The 21,692-nt window shown below is 42.5% G+C and overlaps 1 protein-coding gene across 2 annotated transcripts in view; it reads right to left on the bottom strand.

Moving 5' to 3' along the window:
• Positions 1–6,755: 6,755 nt before the first annotated feature.
• Positions 6,756–21,692, bottom strand: part of SH3YL1 (SH3 and SYLF domain containing 1) — a 116,782-nt gene continuing 101,845 nt past the window's right edge. The window contains exons 7-10 of one of the 2 annotated variants that reach the window (XM_030198930.1): positions 20,389–20,551; positions 15,139–15,208; positions 13,574–13,627; positions 6,756–7,291 (exon numbers count right to left, since the gene is read on the bottom strand). In XM_030198930.1, coding sequence (XP_030054790.1) covers positions 7,095–7,291; positions 13,574–13,627; positions 15,139–15,208; positions 20,389–20,551 — 484 coding nt within the window. In that variant the 3' untranslated portion in view covers positions 6,756–7,094. The remainder of the gene's footprint in view (positions 7,292–13,573; positions 13,628–15,138; positions 15,209–20,388; positions 20,552–21,692) is intronic. The other variant, XM_030198931.1, reaches the window with a different exon arrangement.

Genomic DNA, 21,692 nt, shown 5'->3' with positions numbered 1-21,692 from the left:
GTTTTTTTTCTTCAGAAGAGAACTTTATATCATACTACTACTCTGCCCAATGCCAGACTTTAAGGACCCGATGATCAAAGGTAAATGTGGGCACAAGAGGCCACCAGCGCCGGACTGGCACCTGCATTTACCAGCACAGTGTGAACAGAGGGCCCTGGCGCGGCAAGCAATGCAGGGAATACCAGCAGTATTTCACCTGCATGGTCAGCGCACTGAGCTCTGATTGTATAGGCAGAATACTGCCATAACTCTATGCCAGCTCTGAGCTGGCATTAAGGTTAAGGCTCCTCTCTTCTTTCCCTCCCCCCATCCAAGCCAGGTAGGCTGGGCTGTCACTGAAAGAAGTGAAAGAACAGAGAGGAGGTGGTAAAGTGAAGAAGCATCCACAAAAATAAGAAATACATTCATGAAATGAGATTTCCAGCAGTGGGGAAGAAGCAGCTATTTGGAAAGAAGACAACTGAACTCAGATCATGAGACCCTGCAGGATCGATACCATGGCTCAACCTGCCCTCAAACTGAAGAAAAGATATGCAGTCCTGGAAAAGGAGGAGGTGAGAGCATCCCGGAGAGAAGAGGAATCAGAGCTTGAAATCCCCAAAGTTGTTGAATCATTGACCACTAAGAGGTAAAAGGTAGCAGCAGTTGGCGATTCTCTTCTGAGGGGTACAGAGCTATCCAGCTGTAGACCAGACATGATGTCTTTGGAGGTGTGGTCTGCCAGGTGCCAACATTCAAGATGTTAGAGAACTTGCTGAGACTCATCAATCCTAATGACTATTATCCAATGCTGCTCATCCATGTTGGCACAAATGATACAACTAGGTGCCCCTCCAAAAGTGACTTCATGGCTCTGGGATACAGGTTGAAGCAGGCAGGTGCACAGGTGGCATTCTCATTGATCCTTCCTACTGAGGGTAAAGGCCAAGGAAGTGAAGCTCGCATCCTGGAGATGAATATGCTGTTGTGCAGATGGTGGTGTCATCAAGAGCATTTTAGCTTCCTGGATTATGGGATGCTTTTCCAATGCCTGCTGAGCAGAGATGGTGTCCATCTATCAAGGAAGGGAAGTAGTGTTTTCAACAGCAGACTGGTTAAATTATTGAAGAAGGCTTTAAACTAGAATCGATGGGGCAGGACAAGCTCTCAGGTAAGTAAAGCATTAAATACCTCTACACCAATGTAAAAAAGGGGCAATGTCTGATGTACTAATGCCTGAAGTATGGGAAATAAGATTTTAGATGTTCAGGCTATGATGGAAGAGGCTGATTTGGATTTAGTGGATGTTGCCAGTGCAGTACTGAAAGGTTTGATTCTTGGGCTGGTTATTTTTAACATTTTTGTAAGCAGTGTTGCTGATGGGCTGTCTGGTAAGATTTGCCTCGTTGCAAACGATACCAAGTTCTGAAATAAGGTAGACACACCTGATGGCGTAAATAACATGAGGAAGGACTTAATGAAGCTAGAGGAATGGTTTGGAATTTGGTAGTTTAGATTTAATGCTAAAAAAAATGCAGGGCATGCATTTGGGTTACAAAAAACATATATGGTGTGAAGCCCTGCAGAGCGCATCCCAGCATGCACTGGGCAAGGCTAGGTGCCACCATTTTCAAATCAGCGCTGCTGGAAGAGGAGGGAGTGTACCCTCCTCTTCCAAAAAAGGTATGAGGGGGCGGGGAAGAGGGCCGCTAGACCACCAGGTGGTGGGGTGTTGATTTGCGGCCCACTGGGCCACCAAGGCTTTCTTGCGGGGTATGCTAGGGGGGTTTAGGGGCTAAAGACTCACCGGATCTCCAGCTGCCCCTGAACCTGTGTTGGGGGGGGGGGGGTCAGGGGGACTGGCCATCTGCTGGACCTCCAGTCCCCATGTCGTTGGCTTAGGGTTTCTGAGAGGGGGCTTGTATTGGGGGGAATGGAGGGCCTGCTAGCATACAAATGCAAGCTGGACAGGGCTCACCATTCCTCCCCAATGGTCTGCAAACCCTAATGCTAGCTCCAAGCTCGCATAGGGTTTACCATGGGCAGCGTGCCAATGTTTGGCATGCTGCTCACTGATCATTGGGGAAGAACATGTTTAGCATGCATTTGTATGCTACTTCTGCTAAGAGCCCTAATTGCATTCAGAGCTCATGAGCGCTGTTTCACACGCTTGGGGGGGGGGGGGGGGGGGGGGGGGGGGGCTCTGATCATGGGGCAGTAGCAAACGCAGGCGCTAGTATGGTGCTAATAGCATCTAGCACCTGTGTTGCTTCTGATCATCGGCCCAAAAATTACAGAATACTTCCATTTCTGCGTCTAACAGACAGTAGTTAGAAGCAAGTATTTACAAAAGCCTTCGGCAAGCAGAAATGGCTTAAGCTATCATGCTGTATAGACAGTTCCATGCAGAATAGCCTTTACAGAATTTGCACTTAGCCCACATCATTTCAGTGCTTATCTTTGGGCACCATTTACAGTATCTAGGCCTAAATATACAGAATACTGACATGTGGAGGGGCATAATCAAAAGTGGCGCCCACGTTTTGCTGAGGACGTCCTCGCAGGACGTTCCAGCAAAAGGGCGGGGAAACCTGTATTATCAAAACAAGATGGACGTTCATCTTTCGTTTCAATAATACGGTCGGGGACGCCCAAATCGTGAATTTTGGTTGACCTTAGAGATGGTCGTCCCCGATTTTTGGTGATAATTGAAACTGAGGATGCCCATCTCAGAAACGACCAAATCCAAGCCCTTTGGTCATGGAAGGAGCCAGCATTCGTAGTGCATTGGTCCCCCTGACATGCCAAGACACCAACCGGGCAGCCTAGGGGGCACTGCAGAGGACTTCAGAAATTGGTCCCAGGTGCATAGCTCCCTTACATTGTGTGCTGAGCCCCCCACCCACCCAAAACCCACTCCCTACAACTGTACACCACTACCATAGCCCTTATGGGTAAAGGGGGGTACCTACATGTGGGTACAGTGGGTTTCTGGTGGGTTTTGAAGGGCTCACATTTACCACCACAAGTGTAACAGGTGGGGGGGGGGATGGGCCTGGGTCCGCCAGCCTGAAGTGCACTGCACCCACTAAAACTGCTCCAGGGACCTGCCTACTGCTGTCATGGAGCTGGGTATGATATTTGAGGCTGGCATAGAGGCTGCAAAAAATGTAAAAAAAATTTTTTTTGAGGGTGGGAGGGGGATAGTGACCACTAGGGGAGTAAGGTGAGGTCATCCCCGATTCCCTCCGGTGGCCATCTGGTCACTTAGGGCACATTTTCGTGGCTTGGTCGTAAGAAAAAAAGGACCAGGTAAAGTTGTCTAAGTGTTTGTCAGGGATGTCCTTTTTTCCATTATCAGTCAAGGACGCCCATTTGTTAGGCACGCCCCAGTCCCTCCATCGCTATGCCTCCGACATGCCCCCGTTAACTTTGGTCGTCCCTGTGACGGAAAGCAGTTGAGGATGCCCAAAATTGGCTTTCGATTATGCCGATTTTTGGCCGACCCTGTGAGGACGCCCATCTTGCGATTTGTGTCGAAAGATGGGTGCCCTTCTCTTTTGAAAATAAGCTTGTTAGGTGCTTAAGAGGGGCATAATCGAACGGGGTGCCCAAGTTTTCCTGAGGGCGTTCCCGCAGGACGGCCCACTGAAGGGGCGGGGAAACCACTATTATCGAAACAAGATGGGCGTCCATCTTTCGTTTTGATAATATGGGCAGGGACGCCCAAATCTCAACATTTAGGTCGACTTTAGAGATGGTCATCTCCGGTTTTCGGCGATAATGGAAACCGAAGACGCCCATCTCAAAAACGACCAAATCCAAGCCATTTGGTCATGGGAAGAGCCCGCATTCGTAGTGCACTGGTCCCCCTGACATGCCAGGACACCAACCGGGCACCCTAGGGGGCACTGTAGTGGACTTCACAAATTGCTCCCAGGTGCATAGCTCCCTTACCTTCAGTGCTGAGCCCCCCAAAACCCACTCCCCACAACTGTACACCACTACCATAGCCCTAAGTGGTGAAGGGGGGCACCTACATGTGGATACAGTAGGTTTCGGGTTGGTTTTGAAGGGCTCACATTTACCAGCACAAGTGTAACAGGTAGGCGGGGGATGGGCCTGGGTCCGCCTGCCTGAAGTGCACTGCACCCACTAAAACTGCTCCAGGGAACTGCAGACTGCTGTCTTGGAGCTGGGTATGACATTTGAGGCTGGCAAAAAAATTAAAAATAATTTTTTTTAGGGTGGGAGGGGGTTGGTGACCACTGGGGGAGTAAGGGGAGGTCATCCCCAATTCCCTCTGGTGGTCATCTGGTCAGTTCAGGCACCTTTTTGAGGCTTGGTCATGAAAGAAAATGGACCAAGTCGACCAAATGCTCGTCAGGGATGCGCTTTTTTCCATTATCGGCTGAGGACACCCATCTCTTAAGCACACCCCAGTCCTGCCTCTGACACGCCCCCGTGAACCTTGGTCATCCCCGCGATGGACTGCAGTTGAGGGTGCCCAAAATCGGCTTTCAATTATGCTGATTTGGGCGACCCTGAGAGAAGGACGCCCATCTCCCAATTTGTGTCGGAAGATGGGTGCCCTTCTCTTTCGAAAATGCTCCTGTAAGTGTATACTTACCTGTGAAACCATCATTTGGGCATCTAACTGGTATTCTACAAATAGGCATGTGACTCCATCTCAGCCCCTTCTGTCTATTATTTTTATTATTTATTGCATTTGTATCCCACATTTTCCCACCTTTTTGCGGGCTCAGTGTGGCTAAAGTGGAGGAGTGGCCTAGTGGTTAGTGTGGTGGACTTTGGTCCTGGGGAACTGGGTTCGATTCCCACTGCAGGCACAGGCAGCTCCTTGTGACTCTGGGCAAATCCCTTAACCCTCCATTGCCCCAGGTACAAATAAGTACCTGTATATAATATGTAAGCTGCATTGAGCCTGCTTTGAGTGGGAAAGCGCGGGGTACAAATGTAAGAAAAAAAAATAAAAATAAAGATCCATATTCTATTTCCATCTTTTGGCATCTCCCATATGTCCCCCCAAACCTCTTCTGTTTATCTTATTCTCTATGCTCCCTCCCTTTCCAGCATCCATCACTACAATTTCTTGTTCCCAAAAACAGGACAATGTGTAATTTTGTGATATTTCCTATTTTTATAAATGGAAATAAAAATGTGCATAATTTAATATGAAAACAACCACATAATTACTGCAGATTTTCAGAAACTTTGCATTACAATTTTCCCATCCATGCCACAGAATCTACTCTTGAGCTGCTGCAGGAAACAGAGGGTTGCGCTATTTATATAGTGCTGCTAGATATGTAATATTTTACTAACAGACTAGAGACCTGTCAAACAACACTTCTCAGTACATTATAGTTATCTTTGTATGCATCTGAAATTAAGTTTTGCAACGTTGAACATCATCCTTTAAGCTATTCTATTTTTCCTTTCAGATCATATCCTCCTTATTACTACTACTTATTTCTATAGCACTAAACTAGACATACACACCACTGTACTCAAACACACAAGAGACCATCCTTAATCAACAGAGCTTAGAATGTATTCAAGACAGACAAACAGAACAAATACAACAATAGGGTGTATCATTTATTGTGGGAATGATTAGATTTTAATGTTTTTATTGATGACTTCTCATAATAAACTCAGTCAACAATCTGGATATACAAAAGGTCGAAGACCATAATGTACAGAGGAAGAACAATCAGTCATCAAATGTTTTTGAACATGTTTCACCCCACCCCTCCTAGCATGTATATATTAGAAGTGCTACACTGAAAGTCTAACACATAACCATAGAAAAAGTGCAAGAATAAGCGACATGAGTATTAACTATGCAAATAAGGGATTAATATTAAAAGCAGCCTCAAAAAGGTGAGCGCTTACCCTGGATCTTAATAGGGCCAGGGGCAGGGCATTGATGTACCAACTCAGGAAGTCTATTCCAGATGTACAGCACAGCATAATAGAAGAAACAGAGACCGCAGTTGGTGGTAGAGGATAAAGACACAGATAAGAGTGACAATGAACTGTGCTCCCAAAAAGGGGTGTAGGGAGAGAGGAGAGGTTATGAGGAGCTGCAGAATGAATGCACTTGTAGGTCAGTAAGAAATGTTTGAACTGTATGTAGAAATGGATAGGGAGCCAATGACTTTAGAAGTGCGTTTATGTGAGGGTAGCGACACTGGTAGCAGACTTTTGAATAGATTGAAAAGGGTGGAGGATGTCACCTTTTTGTTCTATAGATTTCCCACAGGCATATTCAATTCTGTCCAGTTCTGTGTATAGACTGAAGGGTTCTATGAAAAGTTAATACAAACTCCCCTTCCTACATACACAAAATATCATTTTTCAGGCCATAAAAAATAAATTTGCTTTTTTACTGTGATCTGAATAAACTGCTTTTGATAATTGGTATTCGTGTTTTTCTTTTTGCCACCCAAAATGAAAGTGGTTTTTAGATGAGAGAAGCATTTTGTACTCATGTGGTGTTTAACTCTGTGCTCTTTCACATCTTTGAAAAGTGAAATATTCCAGTAATGAACCTGAAAAGGATATATTTATGTTGTTCGACTAAGAAGTCCTTCTGAGATTGTCAAGCAAATCACTTCCATCAGCATTGAATCAGGTGTATAAGTTGAAATTACTATTGCTGATGCCTAAATCTGGTTTTCAGTTTAATAAAAGGTTAACTTGTCATTTTTTTTGAAAAAAAAAAAAAAGAAGTCACTACTAAACTAACAGACAGGTAAATATTAATTTATTAAGGCAATAGGATACAGAATATTTATTTTAAAAAAGTTCTGTTCATCAAAATCTCTTCAGTTCTTTTTTTATGTATGGTTCCCCTATCTCAACACTCTGTACCCCAAACTAATGAAAAAAATTTACAACGCTTATATTCAATTACCTATTACTATACATAAAATAATGGTTAGTTTTTGTATATATTTATATATTGTGCAGAAACATTACATTAAATATACATATGTTTATAATTTTACTATCGTGATTAAAAGAACTATCCCATACCTTAGATATCATGAAGTTCATAGTTATAAAACCAGTTTCCATAAAGTTTATTATTCATTTAGGCTAACATAATTGGCAGGGAAAATACCAGTTTCCCCTCGCACCCTTCCTTCCCACCAGTCAAACTGTGAATCAGTTTTTCTTGTTACAGTGATCTTGTCTCCGGCCTTGAAATTCAGATCACCTGGTTGTTGGCCTTCAAAAGCATAAAGCGCTGTTCCAATTACAACTTCATTCTTGGAACTCCCTAAATTGAAAAAACAAAACAAAAACAGATAATTAGCTGACATCTATTTTCATTTCTGTAACATAGAAACATAGAAAAATGTAGGCAGATAAATACCATATGGCCCATCCATACCATCTACTCTCCTATCACTAACAGTTTTCAGTTACTTTTACAAAGCAGCGGTAAATTTTGTACTTATCACATGGCTAATGTACATAAGTACATAAGCATCGCCATGCTGGGACAGACCAAGGGTCCATCGTTTTCCGGCAGCGAATTCCAGAGTTTAACTATGCGTTGACTGAAGAAAAATTTCCTCCGCTTCGTTTTAAATTTACCACACTGCAGCTTCATCACATGCCCTCTTGTCCTAGTATTTTTGGAAAGCGTAAACAGACACTCCACATCGACCCATTCCATTCCACTCATTATCTTATAGACCTCTATCATATCTCCCCTCAGCCGCCTTTTCTCCAAGCTGTAGAGCCTCAGCCTCTTCAGCCTATCCTGATAGGGAAGTCGTCCCATCCCCTGTATCATCTTTGTCGCCCTTCTCTGCACCTTTTCCAATTTCACTATGTCTTTTTTGAGGTGCAGCGACCAGAATTGAACACAATACTCAAGGTGCGGTCGCACCATGGAGCAATACAATGGCAGAATAATATCCTTATTTTTGTTTTCAATCCCTTTCCTAATGATGGGTATCATTTGCTAGGAAAGCAAATAGAATGTTGGGTCCTAGCCGTAGCAGCACATAGCAGAAGTTTTTAACGTATCATCAATGATGACACCTAGATCCCTTTCTCCATCCGTGACTCCCAACGCTGAACCTTGCATGACGAAGTTATAGTTTGGGTTCCTCTTTCCCACATACATCACTTTGCACTTGTTCACATTAAACGTCATCTGCCATTTAGACACCCAGTCTACCAGTCTTGTAAGGTACCATGACAGCTCCTTTGGTCTCTTATTAGCTGGAAAAATCATCCATTTAGGGGTCATTTGACTAAGCATGCAGGTAGAGCACTCCAAATTGACACTACCCTGGAGTAGCGCAGGTGCCTGGTGGTCATTTCAAAGTCGGCGCACACCGTTTCCCACAGTAGAAAATATTTTTCTATTTTCTACTATGGGGGAGGGGGGGGGGGGGCGCTCCCAGTGGTAATCGGCAGCCTGCCCATATTGGCGCACGCTGCATGATTACCGCATGAGTAGCACATGAGCCCTTACCATTAGGTCAATGAGTGGTGATAAGGGCTCAGGCAGTTCATAGTCATGCACGACTTTTAATTTTAGCGCATAGCTATTTATTGCCCCACTGAAAAATGCCTTTTTTCCCCAGCTGTGGTAAAAAAATGGCCCAGCGCACACCAAAAACACGCTCCCACACTACGGCAGGCCACTTTTTACCGTTGCTTAGTAAAAGGGCCCCTTGATGATTTTTGCAGGCTTATTAATAACGAGATAGCTGTAACTAAGAGGTGGGGAGCAGTTCTGGGTATTCAAGTGTGCATCTATGAAATCTCATGGTTTGAACGATGACACAATGTAGGAATCTTTCCAGTTCAGTAATGGTGCTTGTTCGTTTCATATTTTTATAATGTGTTATGACTATCTTAGTAAATGAGTTTACCCACAATTCAATAAGCTTGAGCACCCAACTTTTATGTTTAGTGCACAAGGTTGAAGAAATTCGCTCAAGTCAGTGTACAGCAAGACTAAATCAAACATATGCCTTATAAAATAAGGTCAGTTGCATGTGCAACTTATCTCCAATTAACAGACAAATATTAAGTTAACAGCCAATTATGGTTTAAATTGGCACCAATTGGCAGTTGAGAGTGCAACTGACCTTAGTCACTATTCTAGAAGTTGCATGCTCATTGTCTGTCACACACAACTTCTAAAGTGTGTGGCTATGGGAGGGGCATGCCTAGGAGTTCAACGCATATGTAATAGAATACTAGGGGTTATGGGCATTTTTTATGATTGGCTGAAAGTTTAATTTCATTTCTTATTTAATTCCTTATATACCACCAGAAAGTATGCAATCAGGTATATAGATATTTTCTGTCCCAGGTGGGATCACAATCTAAGGGACCCTATTACTAATCTGCCTTAGTAAATGGGCTCAGTGTATCTTAATGTGAGACTTTCCTGTGCGCTAATCCCATTTCTAGTGTGGCTATAAATTTGGCCTTTTTCAATTATTTCTTTTTCTAGCCATGTGCAGATGATAATTAAGGATTGGGACTAGTCCTAAGCACTACTTGTACATCTTTAAGGGGCCCTTTTACTAAGCCACATAGGCGCCTATGCACACCAAACACGTCAATTCAGAGTTACCACCCAGCTACCGAGTGGCCTGGGCAGTAATTTTGATTTTTACGCGTGTCCACTATGCGCGCTGGAAAATAATTTTTATTTTCTGGTGCATGGCCGAAACCGGGTGGTAATCGTCATTCTACAGGATAGACCATTACTGCCCAGTTAATGCGTGAGACCTTACCGCTAAGTCAATGGGTGGTGATAAGGTCTGAGGCCCAAAATGGACATGTACCAATATTTATTTTGGTGCATGTCCATTTTCGGCCAAAAAGGCCTTTTTTGCAGGTGCACTGAACAATGGACCTGCGCGTGTCCAATACACACGTCTACACCAGCGCAGGTCATTTTTCAGCGCACCTTAGTAAACGAACCCCCTAACTGTGCATAAGTTTTTGCATACTGCCAAATGTGTCACACTGGAGAATACAGTCTGCATTATATCAAAATTACTTAAGCCAGCAATTTATGGCACATAAGTAAGGTTTTTCTTGCATAGCTTTTCATATGCAGTAGACTTTTTAACATATTGGAGGGATTTACGGAATCATGATCAGAACTAGTATAAGAACTAGGAGGAGTCTGAAAACACATTTTCAACTTACACAAGATGGTGCTACAGCTCTGCATGAGGTGAATGAAGACACCAACTTTCGTGGACTTTGAACCAAGATTTACAGAAGAAAAATAGCTAACTTTGTTATAAAGTGGCCTGTTTAAGTGCGGCAAACCTGGGCTTAGTGCATCCTAACACAGGACTGTATCTGAAAAAAAGATATAGTGGAATTAGAAAAGATTCAAAGAAGAGAAACCAAAATAAGGGAATAGAATTCCTCTCATATGAGGGTTAGGGCTCTTCAATTTGAAAAAGAGATGGTTGAGGGGAGAAATGACTGAGGTCTACAAAGTCCTGAGTGGTGTAGAATGAGTAGAAGTGTTTATCCCCCCATGTTTGAATTCCATTCATGGGATAAACACAAAGGAATCCGGTTTAGAAGGAATGGTTCCGCGGAATCTTAGCACTGATTGGGTGGCGACACTGGTAATTAGGAAACAAAACGGGAGCTGTGCAGACTTCTACGGTCTACGCCCTGATCGTGACTAGATAGGGATGGGCCGGAGTGTAAATTTTAAGGGGCTTCGATGTTAGCTTCAGAACTTAGTACAAGAACAGTACTAAGTATAGAGAATAAATAGTGACATCTGCTATAGTTATGCAATGGAAGGACGGCATGCTAGGACTTATATACCTAATAAGATGTAAAAAGCAAACTTGCACCAAAGCGGGCAAAAAAACTAAAAATAAGGGATATACAATGTTAAGGAGTAGCCTAGTGGTTAGTGCAGGGGACTTTGATCCTGGGGAACTGAGTTCGATTCCCACTGCAGCTCCTTGTGACTCTGGGCAAGTCACTTAACCCTCCATTGCCCCTGGTACAAATAAGTATCTGAATATACTATGTAAACCGCTTTGAATGTAGTTGATATACCGCCTTTCTGTGGTTTTTGCAAGTCCCATTTCCCTTTCCCCCTTTTAAAATGACAGTAAAATTAAGGGCACAAAGTAGAATAGCCCATGGCAGGTAAACTACTCAGTTTAAACTCTGGAATTCGTTGCCGGAGAAAGTGGTGAAGGCGGTTAGCTTAGCAGAGTTTAAAAAGGGGTTGGACGGTTTCCTAAAGGACAAGTCCATAAACCGCTACTAAACGGACTTGGAAAAATCCAAAATTCCAGGAGTAACATGTATAGAATGTTTGTACGTTTGGGAAGCTTGCCAGGTGCCCTTGGCCTGGATTGGCTGCTGTCGTGGACAGGATGCTGGGCTCGATGGACCCTTGGTCTTTTCCCAGTATGGCATTACTTATGTACTTATACTACTCACATACTCCTGGCTGTAGCTGAAAAATGCTCTTGCTTAACGTCTATGCTTTTAAACTTGCTAAAAGTCACATCACCTCAACATATAATGCCAACTACTGCTATAAAACATATGTTTAAAAGAACATTCCAAATCTCATAAAACATAACTCTCTAAAAAGTGAAAATTATAAATATTTCAAAACAAATAAAGCACTTAATTAAAAATAGTCTTATAACAGTCAAAAACAACCAAAATCAGCCATGTCTTAAAAAAAAAAAAGCTTTAGTTATAATCTAAATCCCAAAGTAGCAAAACAACTAAAAATGAGGGATAGACCATGTTAAAATGACACAAAACAGAATAGCTCAGGGCAATTGCTATATTTAAAAACAAACAAACAAATCAATCAATCAGCAGTGTCTTCAAAAACACAAGCTTTTAGGTATAATCTAAAGGTGACAAACTACTAAAAAGAAAGGATATACAATGCTAAAATGATACCAAACAAATTAGCGCAAGGCAGGTAAAATATTTAGGGGCCCTTTTATGAAGCAGCTGTAAGCCCAACGTGGGCGCCGGGCTACCGCAGCATCCCAGTGGTAGTTCCCTTCCCCAGCGTGCGCTATTTCCAGCGCTGCAAAAATAATTCAATTTTTGTAGCGCCGGGCTGCTATAATGCTTGTTTTTTTAGTGTATTGGAAAACACTTCACATGGGTGTTTATTTCCATCTTAACTACACTTTTCTGTGTTTTTAAATGTAATGGTCTTAACATATACCCCTGCATTCTGTACAGTGCAACATAAGTTGCGTGCAAAAATCCAGTCATTTTCTGGATTTGTGTGCGCAACTTAATTACTGAACAAGCCAATCAGCGCCAATAATTGCCACTTAAGCAATTATCGATAGAAATTAGCATTATAATTTACATGTACAACCGTCTAAGCTTATTCTATAATGTGCTGGGCGTAAGTTCTGAGTCGCACAGTTGAAAAAGGGGCATGGGCGTGGCATGGGTGGGTCACGGATGATTTTAAAATCTATGCAAGTTGATATAGAATACACCTGCTCTGTGCCTAACTTAGGCATCAGCTTTACACCAAGTTCTATTTGACTTAACTACCTACGACTAAATTTAGTCACGTGGATGGGTGCTCGCTGCATTCTGTAAAGCACACACAGAACTTTAGGTGTATTCTATAAAACGTAGCTGTACTTTATAGAATATGCCTAGGCATATTTTTTTTTCCACACAGAATTTTCAGGCGCCATATTTAGAATCTAGCCCATAATGTTTTAGGTGAGTTTTTAAAAAATGTTTTATTATTTATTATGTATTTGTTGTTTGTGCTATTTCAATTGATTTTATAGAATTGAGAGCATATGAGGCAGCCCTTTGTTCAGGCTAAACTTGGCTAAATCGAGCACAACTTTCTATCCCTTTACATCTGTTGCTAATAAAGTAGCATTGGAATTTGATTACTGTAGATCTTGTCTACTAGAATATCTGTTTTTTTTATTCAATCTGCTCTTGATTTTGTGCTCTATAAGATGCAGCGCAGGAGCATTGGGCTGCGGCTTAGTGATCAGATGCTGCTGAAAAGTATGATTAACACAACTTGTGAGGTTGATTGCAAACAGTGTTATTTGTGGACTGCAGGTTAGTGACTCCCACGGTACATTAAGGTGTGGTAAAAGCCCAACTTTTATCACACCTTAATAATTATCCCTTATTAAGTGGCTTATAGTAAAATAAAATTTAAAATAAAATTTTACAGTTGGGTCAGAACTTGGATTGTAGGAACTGTGAACCAGAGGTAGAGACATTATTGTGACAAGGTCTTTTTATATAAAAGTTTTCATTGTGATATCTGATCTTAAAATTAGAATGAAGAAAAAAATTGCTTAATAAATGTTTCTCTCATAAACAATATGAGTCCATTTCTAAACACTGGTGATAGTGTATAATCATCCCATTTTCTAAATCTACCTCCTATGTGTAAAACAAACAAACAAACAACCCCCCTCCCCCCAGAGTTTTATATTTTTAAGAGAGTGGGAGACAATGGCAAAGATGTATTTTTCATTTTGCTAATAAAATGTTTTATACTTACTCGCACTGGACAATTCTGGAAGCTCTGGATAAAGCCTATTTGTATTTATATTACCTATAGAAATGTAGATATGATCAAAGAATGTATGAATAAAAAACCAATAAAATTTTGGATTATATTTGCTTGTTTTAATTTACTTTTCCATTTTATGAATGTGTTTGATATCTGTAAGCAGCTGCATCAGACACTGACCATAAATAGGACTGTCCTTATTTCTGACAACCCAAACCTTGGTAGTAAAAGATACTTTCAATTTATTTATTTATTTAAGCATTTATATAATGCCTAGACCTAAGCGATTTACATTTTCGTACAGGTACTGGCACAGTCCCATATGGGATCACAATCTAAGGGGTCCTTTTACTAAGGCATGCTGAAAAGTGGTCTGCGCTGGTGTAGACGCATGTCTTGGGCACGCACAGGTCCATTTTGCAGCACATCTGTAAAAAAAAAAAAAAAAAGCCTTGTTTTGGTTGAAAATGGACATGTGGCAAAATGAAAATTGGCATGTATCCATTTTGGGCCTGAGACCTTACCGCCACCCATTCAATTAGCAGTACAGTCTCAAGCGTTAACCAGGCGGTAATTATCAGCAAGCGTACAATGCTGATTACTGCTCGGTTAGCGCTGCGTGCTGGAAAATAAAATATATTTTCCAGCACGCACAAAAAAATGAAATTACCGCCCAGGCCCTGTGGTAGCCGGGCGGTAGTTCCGAATTGGCACACGTTGTGTATGTGTAGGCGCTTATGCGGCTTAGTAAAAGGGCCTCTAAAGTAGTACCTGGGGCAATGGAAGGTTAAGTGACTTGCCCAGGGTCACACAGAGCTGCAGAGGGAATTGAACCCAGTTCCCCAAGATCTCAACCCACTGCCGACTGTTAGGCAGCAGTGGGAATTGAACCCGGTTTCCTAGGTCCACAACCTGCACTAATCATTAACTCTTAAAAAAAAAAAAATGTGCTACTTTGATAAAGTGTGGATATATGCTGCTGGATCAACGATGATTACATATTCTCCCTACTACCAAAACCAGTCATCTATTAAGTTACTATGGGGCCCTTTAACTAAGGTGTACCGAACATGGCCTGCGTTGGTGTAGGCATGTGTGTTTTGGACGCGGGCAGGTCCATTTTTCAGTGCGCCTGCATAAAAGCCTTTTTTTTGTGACCAAAAATGGACGTGCGGCAAAATTAAAACCATCATGCGCCAATTTTCAACCTGAGATCTTACCCCCACCCATTGACTTAGCAGTAAGGTCTCACATGTTAACCAGGCGGTAATCATCAGCATGCATACACTGCCGATTATCGCCGGGTAAGCGCCACGCGATAGAAACTTTCAACCATGTGTTTTGGACGTGCGTCAAAAATGGAATTACTGCCCGGGGCATGCGGTAGTCAGGCAGTAGTTCCAATTTGACATGCGTTGGACACGCGTAGGTGCCTATGCGCCTTAGTTAAAGGGTCCCTATGTTCATAAATGAATAATAGCAGAAGAAGCAACTGCACGTTAGTACTATGGCTTATTTTTCTTAAATTTAAGTAGCCAATATTTTTTTCATACCTTCTGAGACTCTGTTTCCTGAAGGAAACTGTGAAGGAGGCCTGGATGGTTTTGCAGGTACATCTCTACCCTTTAATAAAAATCAAAACAAATCTTCATTAAAATGTCATAATCCAAACTGTTGCTTTTAAATTAAAGATACATTTTGTGCTTGGGTTACTCAATGGGGTACACTCAAGAAATGGTGCCGAAATGTAGGCACCTGAATGATGCGGGCTAAGCAAGAATTCTGTAAAGGCAGTTCTACGAAGAACTGCTGTTAGAGAACACTAGCGTTACTCCGTATTTTCGCACCTAACTTTAGGAACAAGCATTTACACCACCTCAAAGGCTGGTGTAAGTACTGACTGACTGTTTGGTGTGCAGGTGACAGAATTCTGTAATATCATGCCCTAATTGCTTGGCATGCCCCTCCCAAGTCCATGCCCCTTTGGAGTTGCATACTATAGAAATTAGGTGCTCTGTTTACAGACTAGGAGCATAAGTCAATTACTCGCACAACTACAAATTATTAACAATTTGAACTTAAGGCCAATTATTGATAATTATTGCCAATCATGTGACAATTACTAAATTAAGGAACCCTTTTACAAAGGTGCGCTAGCTTTTTTAGCACAGGCTACAAATAAATGGGGTCTTTTTACAAAGCAGCGGTAAGCCCAACCCAGGCTTACCACTCTCTAAAAGGAAATTATCACCAGGCTACCGAAGCAGCCCGGCGGTAGTTCCCTCCACCAATGCTTGTCATTTCTGGCGCTGCATAAATGTTTCAATTTTTGTAGCGCCAGTGTGTACCTGGCAGTAATCGGGCAGTGTTGTGAGCGGCCCAGTTACCGCCGGGTTAGCGCAGGAGCCCTTACCTCCACCTCAACAGGTGGCGGTAAGTGTTTCCCCCCCCCCCCCCCCCGAAATGGCCACATGGCAAGTGCTTTACTTACTGCACGGCCATTTCTTGAACCCCCCCCCCCCCCCCCAAAAAAAAAAACCTGTCTTTTACCCGCTGAGGTAAAAGGGTGGCCTCGGTTCGCGTCAAAAACACATGCCAACACCAGCTCAGGCCCCCTTTGCCACAGCTTCATAAAAGGACCCCAAGTGAGCATTAAACGTTAGAGATGCCCATATGTTCCTATGGGCATCTCTAGCGTTTAGTGTACACTAATCATTAGCACATGCTAAAAATGCTAGCATGCCTTTGTAAAAGACCCTCTAAATTACACACAAAATGGACCATATCCTACAACCATGGAGACCAATTGCACGCCTATTTTTAGGCACTGTTTATATAATTGGGGGGAAGGGGTATATACTCTTGCTTTTTAGGTCCATATAGGAGTCTTCCTACAAGAATCACGCACAAGTGTAATGTAGGAAACATTTATCCAAACAGGTTTTTCCTTTCATTTTTCTCTGTCTTGTGGCTTGTTTTTACATCTAGGAAACAAAAGTAAAACCATGAGAGGGACAAATCATAAGGAAAATATGTACATATCTATGACTATTTGCTCATATTTAAAAGTTTTTTTTAATTTTAGTCAATTGTCTTATTTTCCTGCTTGTGGTTTATGCCTCTCATGGTTTTTGCTTGATTGTTTTGTGTAAAATCTTGCCTATCTTTGATTCCCATGTTTTATATGTAGTCTCTTTTGAAACCTCTTTGTCTTAACATTTGCACAATATACAGCATTTTGGAAAGGAGTCAGAAAGGCTTAAAAATTGTGACGCCAAACAGAATCTGTCCTTGAGCTGCAGCAAAAAAACTGGGAGCCTCTAAGTTATAATATCCAGGAATAGTGTTCTTTCCTTCCTATTTTTCCCCCAACCTGGGCACAATGCATTAGTTTCCAAACATTTCACCAGTTTGGAAGGAATCAAAAATGAAACCAAATGTGATAATATATCTAACCATTAAATGTCACTCAATAAATCTGAAAGGACACATTTCAGATTTATACTACTGAAGCAAGACAATAGGTATTGCCATATTTCTCCATCACTAGGAGACCATACATATAATAACTAGAAGCAAATTACATAATTTAGCTATTAGCGGGAAAATTCTATATATGGCACCCAAAGTTGCGTGCCAAAATTTGGGCACATGCTCAAGTTGCACGTGCAAATTAATCAATGAGCACTAGCAATAATTTGGTGCTAACAGCTAATTATTGCAGTTAATTGGCATCAATTAGAATTTGCACAGGCAACTGGCTATGCATGAATCTATAAGGCTTAGCGCCTAGCTCTCATAGCATGTATCTGAAAAGGGGGGCTTTTCAAAAAGCTGTGCATGGAATTACAGAATTTGGCCTAAGGACACCTAATGGACGCTGGCATTGATACCTGGTTTCAGAAGGCATAAGTCCAGCACCCAAAAGATAGACACAGAATCCGCCCCTAAGCGCTATTCTATACAAGGTACATTCTCTCTATAGAACAGCACTTACCCCTGGATTCTATACAGCATACCTAGCATTCTGCACGGAAATCCAAGCATATTCTATAACAACGTGCATAACTTAGGGATCCTTTTATTAAGCCGTGGTAGGCTATATGTATGTGCAGTACATGCCCAAATGAGACTACCGCTAGGCCAGCACGCCCTCCGGGTAGTAATTTCAGATTTGGCGCGCGCCCATAATGCGTAGATGAATTATTTCCTCCTATGCAAGCTGGATCTGGTGGTAATCGGCACTTGGCGTGCACCGACTGGTCACCGCACATGTAACACATAAGCCTTTACCGTTAGATCAATGGGTGGAATTAAGGGTTAATGGGTGTGCGCTAGTTTCATTTTTACTGCAGGCCCTTTTCCTGTCCCATTAAAAAAAGCCATTTTTTGTAGATGTGGTAAAAACTGGCACACTGTGTGCCCAATACACATGCCTACACTACCGCAGGCCACTTTTTACCATTGCTTAGTAAAAGGACCCCTTAATTGGCCTAACAAGCCAATCAGTGTTGTTAACAGCACTTAACAAGCAATTATTTGAATTGGCAATAATTAGAATTTATGTGCACAACTCCATAAGTATATTCTGTAATGCACTGTGCCCACATGTTAATGCACACAGGCAAAAGGGGGCGTCGTTATGGGTGAGGAAATGGGCATTTCGTGGGCATTCCAAAATTTACACCCGCTGTTATAGAATATGGTCTGCGCCTAAATCTATGAACTGGAATTTATGCCACATTTTCGTTGTTATAAATGGATGTACATAGTTTTAAATACTAGGATATCGACTAAGCATATTCTAAATCTAGGCGCTGCATAGAATACGCTTAGGGGGAAATGTTTTCCACGTGGATTTTTTAAAGTGCCATATATCTGGCCCATAGCACAGAATTGTTTTCAGCCTCATTCAGGGGCGTAGCTAGGTGGGGCCATGGGGGCAAGGGCCCCCACAGATTTAGCCCTAGCCCCCTCTACTTTCAACCCCCGCTGCCCATCCCCCGCCACTTTCGACCCCCCAACCCCCGCCAGCCGAAGTCTTCTTCAGCGCTGGTCTCCGGCACGTTCGCTGATCTGTTTCTGTGAGTCCTGACTCCTGACGTCCTGCATGCACGGCCATGTATGTAGCCCCATGCAGGACGTGCATGCAGTACGTTAGGAGGAGTCAGGCCTGACAGAAACAGATCATCAAATGTGCTGGAGACCGGCGCTGAAGAAGACTTTGATTGGTGGGGGTCGGGGACCCCCGCCAGCAAAGGTACCTGGTGGTGGTGGGGGGGGGGGGGGGTGTCGAAAGTGGCGGGGGGGTGGTCAGAGGCTTGGGGAGGCGGGCTAATATATGCCCCCCACCTCAGGCTCTGGACCCCCCTCCTGCTGTGGTATGGCTACGCCCCTGATGTCATTTATAGAATTTCCCCCTAGGTATCACTGTGCAATCAACAGGAAACCAGCAAGGGGGGGATATGGAAATTCTAATGGGAAAGCATACTTCATTTCGCTGCTCGTGAATTGCTGATTCATGCAGTGTTTTTGCTATGTAGTAATCTGGCAGTGCCATTGTGGCAATCCTTGATGAAATGTTTCTCCATTGTTGGTCACTGGACTGAATTACTTGACTCCTGAGGCAGATGCTCTTCTGCACCAAAATGCAGGACTGCGTCAAGTCTACTGTCCATTTCAATAAAACGATTGCCCTTGTATTGGAATTAAATTGGTCTTCCACCATTTACTTTTTTTGGTTTTCCTTCAGGGAAAAGCACGCATAGCATGTCTCATGGAATAATTTTCAACCTCTGTGTGTGTGTTTGTATGTCTTGGGGTGCATTTGTAGGTTTCTGTTTGTGAATTCTGTGTGTGTGTGTGTCTGTGTGGGTATCAGGGGCGTAGCCAGACACCCAATTTTGGGTGGGCCTGGGCCCAAGATGGGTGGGCAGAAGTACTCTGCCCTATCCCACAAGTGCTTTGGTCTCTCCCTCTCTCGCCTTTATACCATATGGTCTCTCAGACATCCTCCTAACCTTTTAAATAGCAGACTTTCACCGGCAGCGAGCAGCAACTAATACACACTGCTCATGTTGGCCCCACAGCCTTCCCTTTGATGCAACTTCTTGTTTCCACATAGGTGGGAATACATCAGAAGGAAGGCTGTGGGGCCGGTGTGAGCAGTATGTATCAGTTGCTGCTCGCTGCAGGCAAAGATCTGCTATTTACAAGGTATGCAGGAGGGATAGTTGGGAGTTTTCAGCTGGTGAGGCTTAGGAATCCCTGCCAGTCACATCATAGGTGTGCTGCTACTGGGTGGGCCTGCGCCCACCCTTGGCTACGCCACTGGTGGGTATGCACATTTTATTTGCGAGTATGTGTGGGTAATTATGTTGGCTCTGTGCTTTTATGACCAAGAGAGGAGAAGAGAGGCCAAATTTTGAAAGAGAAATTCTCTACCCACCATGTTTCATTGATCAATGTTTCTATGTGGCAGGTACTGGAATGCTGTCTCATGTTTTTGGTGACTATTTCTGGAATTGTCCCTCTCCCCACCTCTCTGGTCCATGTTTTTTCCCATGCCTATTCAATAAATGTTTTGGAGATATATTCTCAACCTTTTACATATACATTTCTTTCCTAAAGTCTACAGGTTTGGAAAGAATAAAAACAAATTGTGGTTTGTAAAATGCCATGCTTTTAAGGAGGCATGATCAGAAGACTATGTTGGAGCTGATGTCTTACTGCCAGTTATTCATGTTATGCACTATAAAATAAATTAACTCGAGAGGAAATCAGTACAGAAGTATGTATCATACCTTCCTTTGTTCCCTAGCTTGTTTTCTCAAATTATTACTCTGCTCAGAATTTTCATATTTTTCTGTGAAAGAATCAAGAACTTCATAAAGCTCTTCTGACTGAGGAGGACGTGGTACTTCACCAGACAGGATTTCATAAGCCCGAATATCTCGACAATAAAACCTAAACACATAAAATGTACATTTGTTACATAATCAATTCATTTATCTATTTTTATTTGATTACACACCTTATAAAAAATACTCAGGGTGAGCTATAATATAAAAGAAAGCAACAGGTAAAATGACCACAATTGCACACAGTATTCAAGGTGTGGTCACACCATGGAGTGATGCAAAGGCTTTATAATGTCCTCATTTTTTGTTTCCCATTCCTTTCCAAATAATACCTAACATTTTATTTGCTTTCTTAGCTGCCGCCGCCGCACACTAAGCAGAAGGTTTCAACATATCATCAACTATGACACTTAGACCTTTTCCTGGTCGGCGAGTCCTAATGTGGAGCCTTGCATTACGTAGCTATAGTTCGTGTTCCTCTTGCCCACATGCATCACTTTGCACTTGCTCACATTAAACGTCATCTGCCATTTAGACACCTAATCTCATAAGGTCATCTTGTAATTTTTCACAATTCTCTTGATTTAACAACTTTGAATAACTTTGTGTCATCAGCAAATTTAACTACCTCACTAGTTATTCCCATCTCTAGGTCATTTATAAATATGCTAAAAAGCAGCAGTCCCAGCACAGTCCCCTGGGGAACCCCACTATCTATCCTTCTCCATTGAGAATACTGACCATTTAACCCTACTCTCTGTTTTCTATCTTTTAATTAGATTTCAATCCACAACAGAACACTACCTCCTATCCCATGACTCTCTAACTTCCTCTGGAGTCTTTCATGAGGTACTTTGTCAAATGCCTTCTGAAAATTCAGATACACAATATCAACTGGCTCACTTTTATCCATGTTTGTTCACCCCTTCAAAGAAATGTAACAGATTGGTGAGGCAAGATTTCCCTTCACTAAATCCATGTTGGCTTTGTCTCATTAATCCATGCTTTTGAATATGCTCTGCAATTTTGTTCTTTGGAGAAAAGATTTTTAGACAAACTGTTGCAGTCTAGAGCAGTACTTCCCAAATCTGGTCCTGGAGACACCTCAGCCAGTCAGGTTTTCAGGATGCCCACAATGAATATTTGAGGTTTGCATGCACTGCCTCCACTGCATGAACATCTCTCTCATGGATATTTATTGTGGTTATCCTGAAAACCTGACTGGCTGGGGTGCCTCCAGGACCAGG

Source organism: Microcaecilia unicolor, chromosome 3 (assembly GCF_901765095.1).
Source record: "Microcaecilia unicolor chromosome 3, aMicUni1.1, whole genome shotgun sequence".
In the NCBI taxonomy this organism is placed as follows: Eukaryota; Metazoa; Chordata; class Amphibia; order Gymnophiona; family Siphonopidae; genus Microcaecilia; species Microcaecilia unicolor.
Note: the sequence above shows the minus strand (reverse complement) of the source record. Positions and strands in the feature narration are given on the sequence as shown.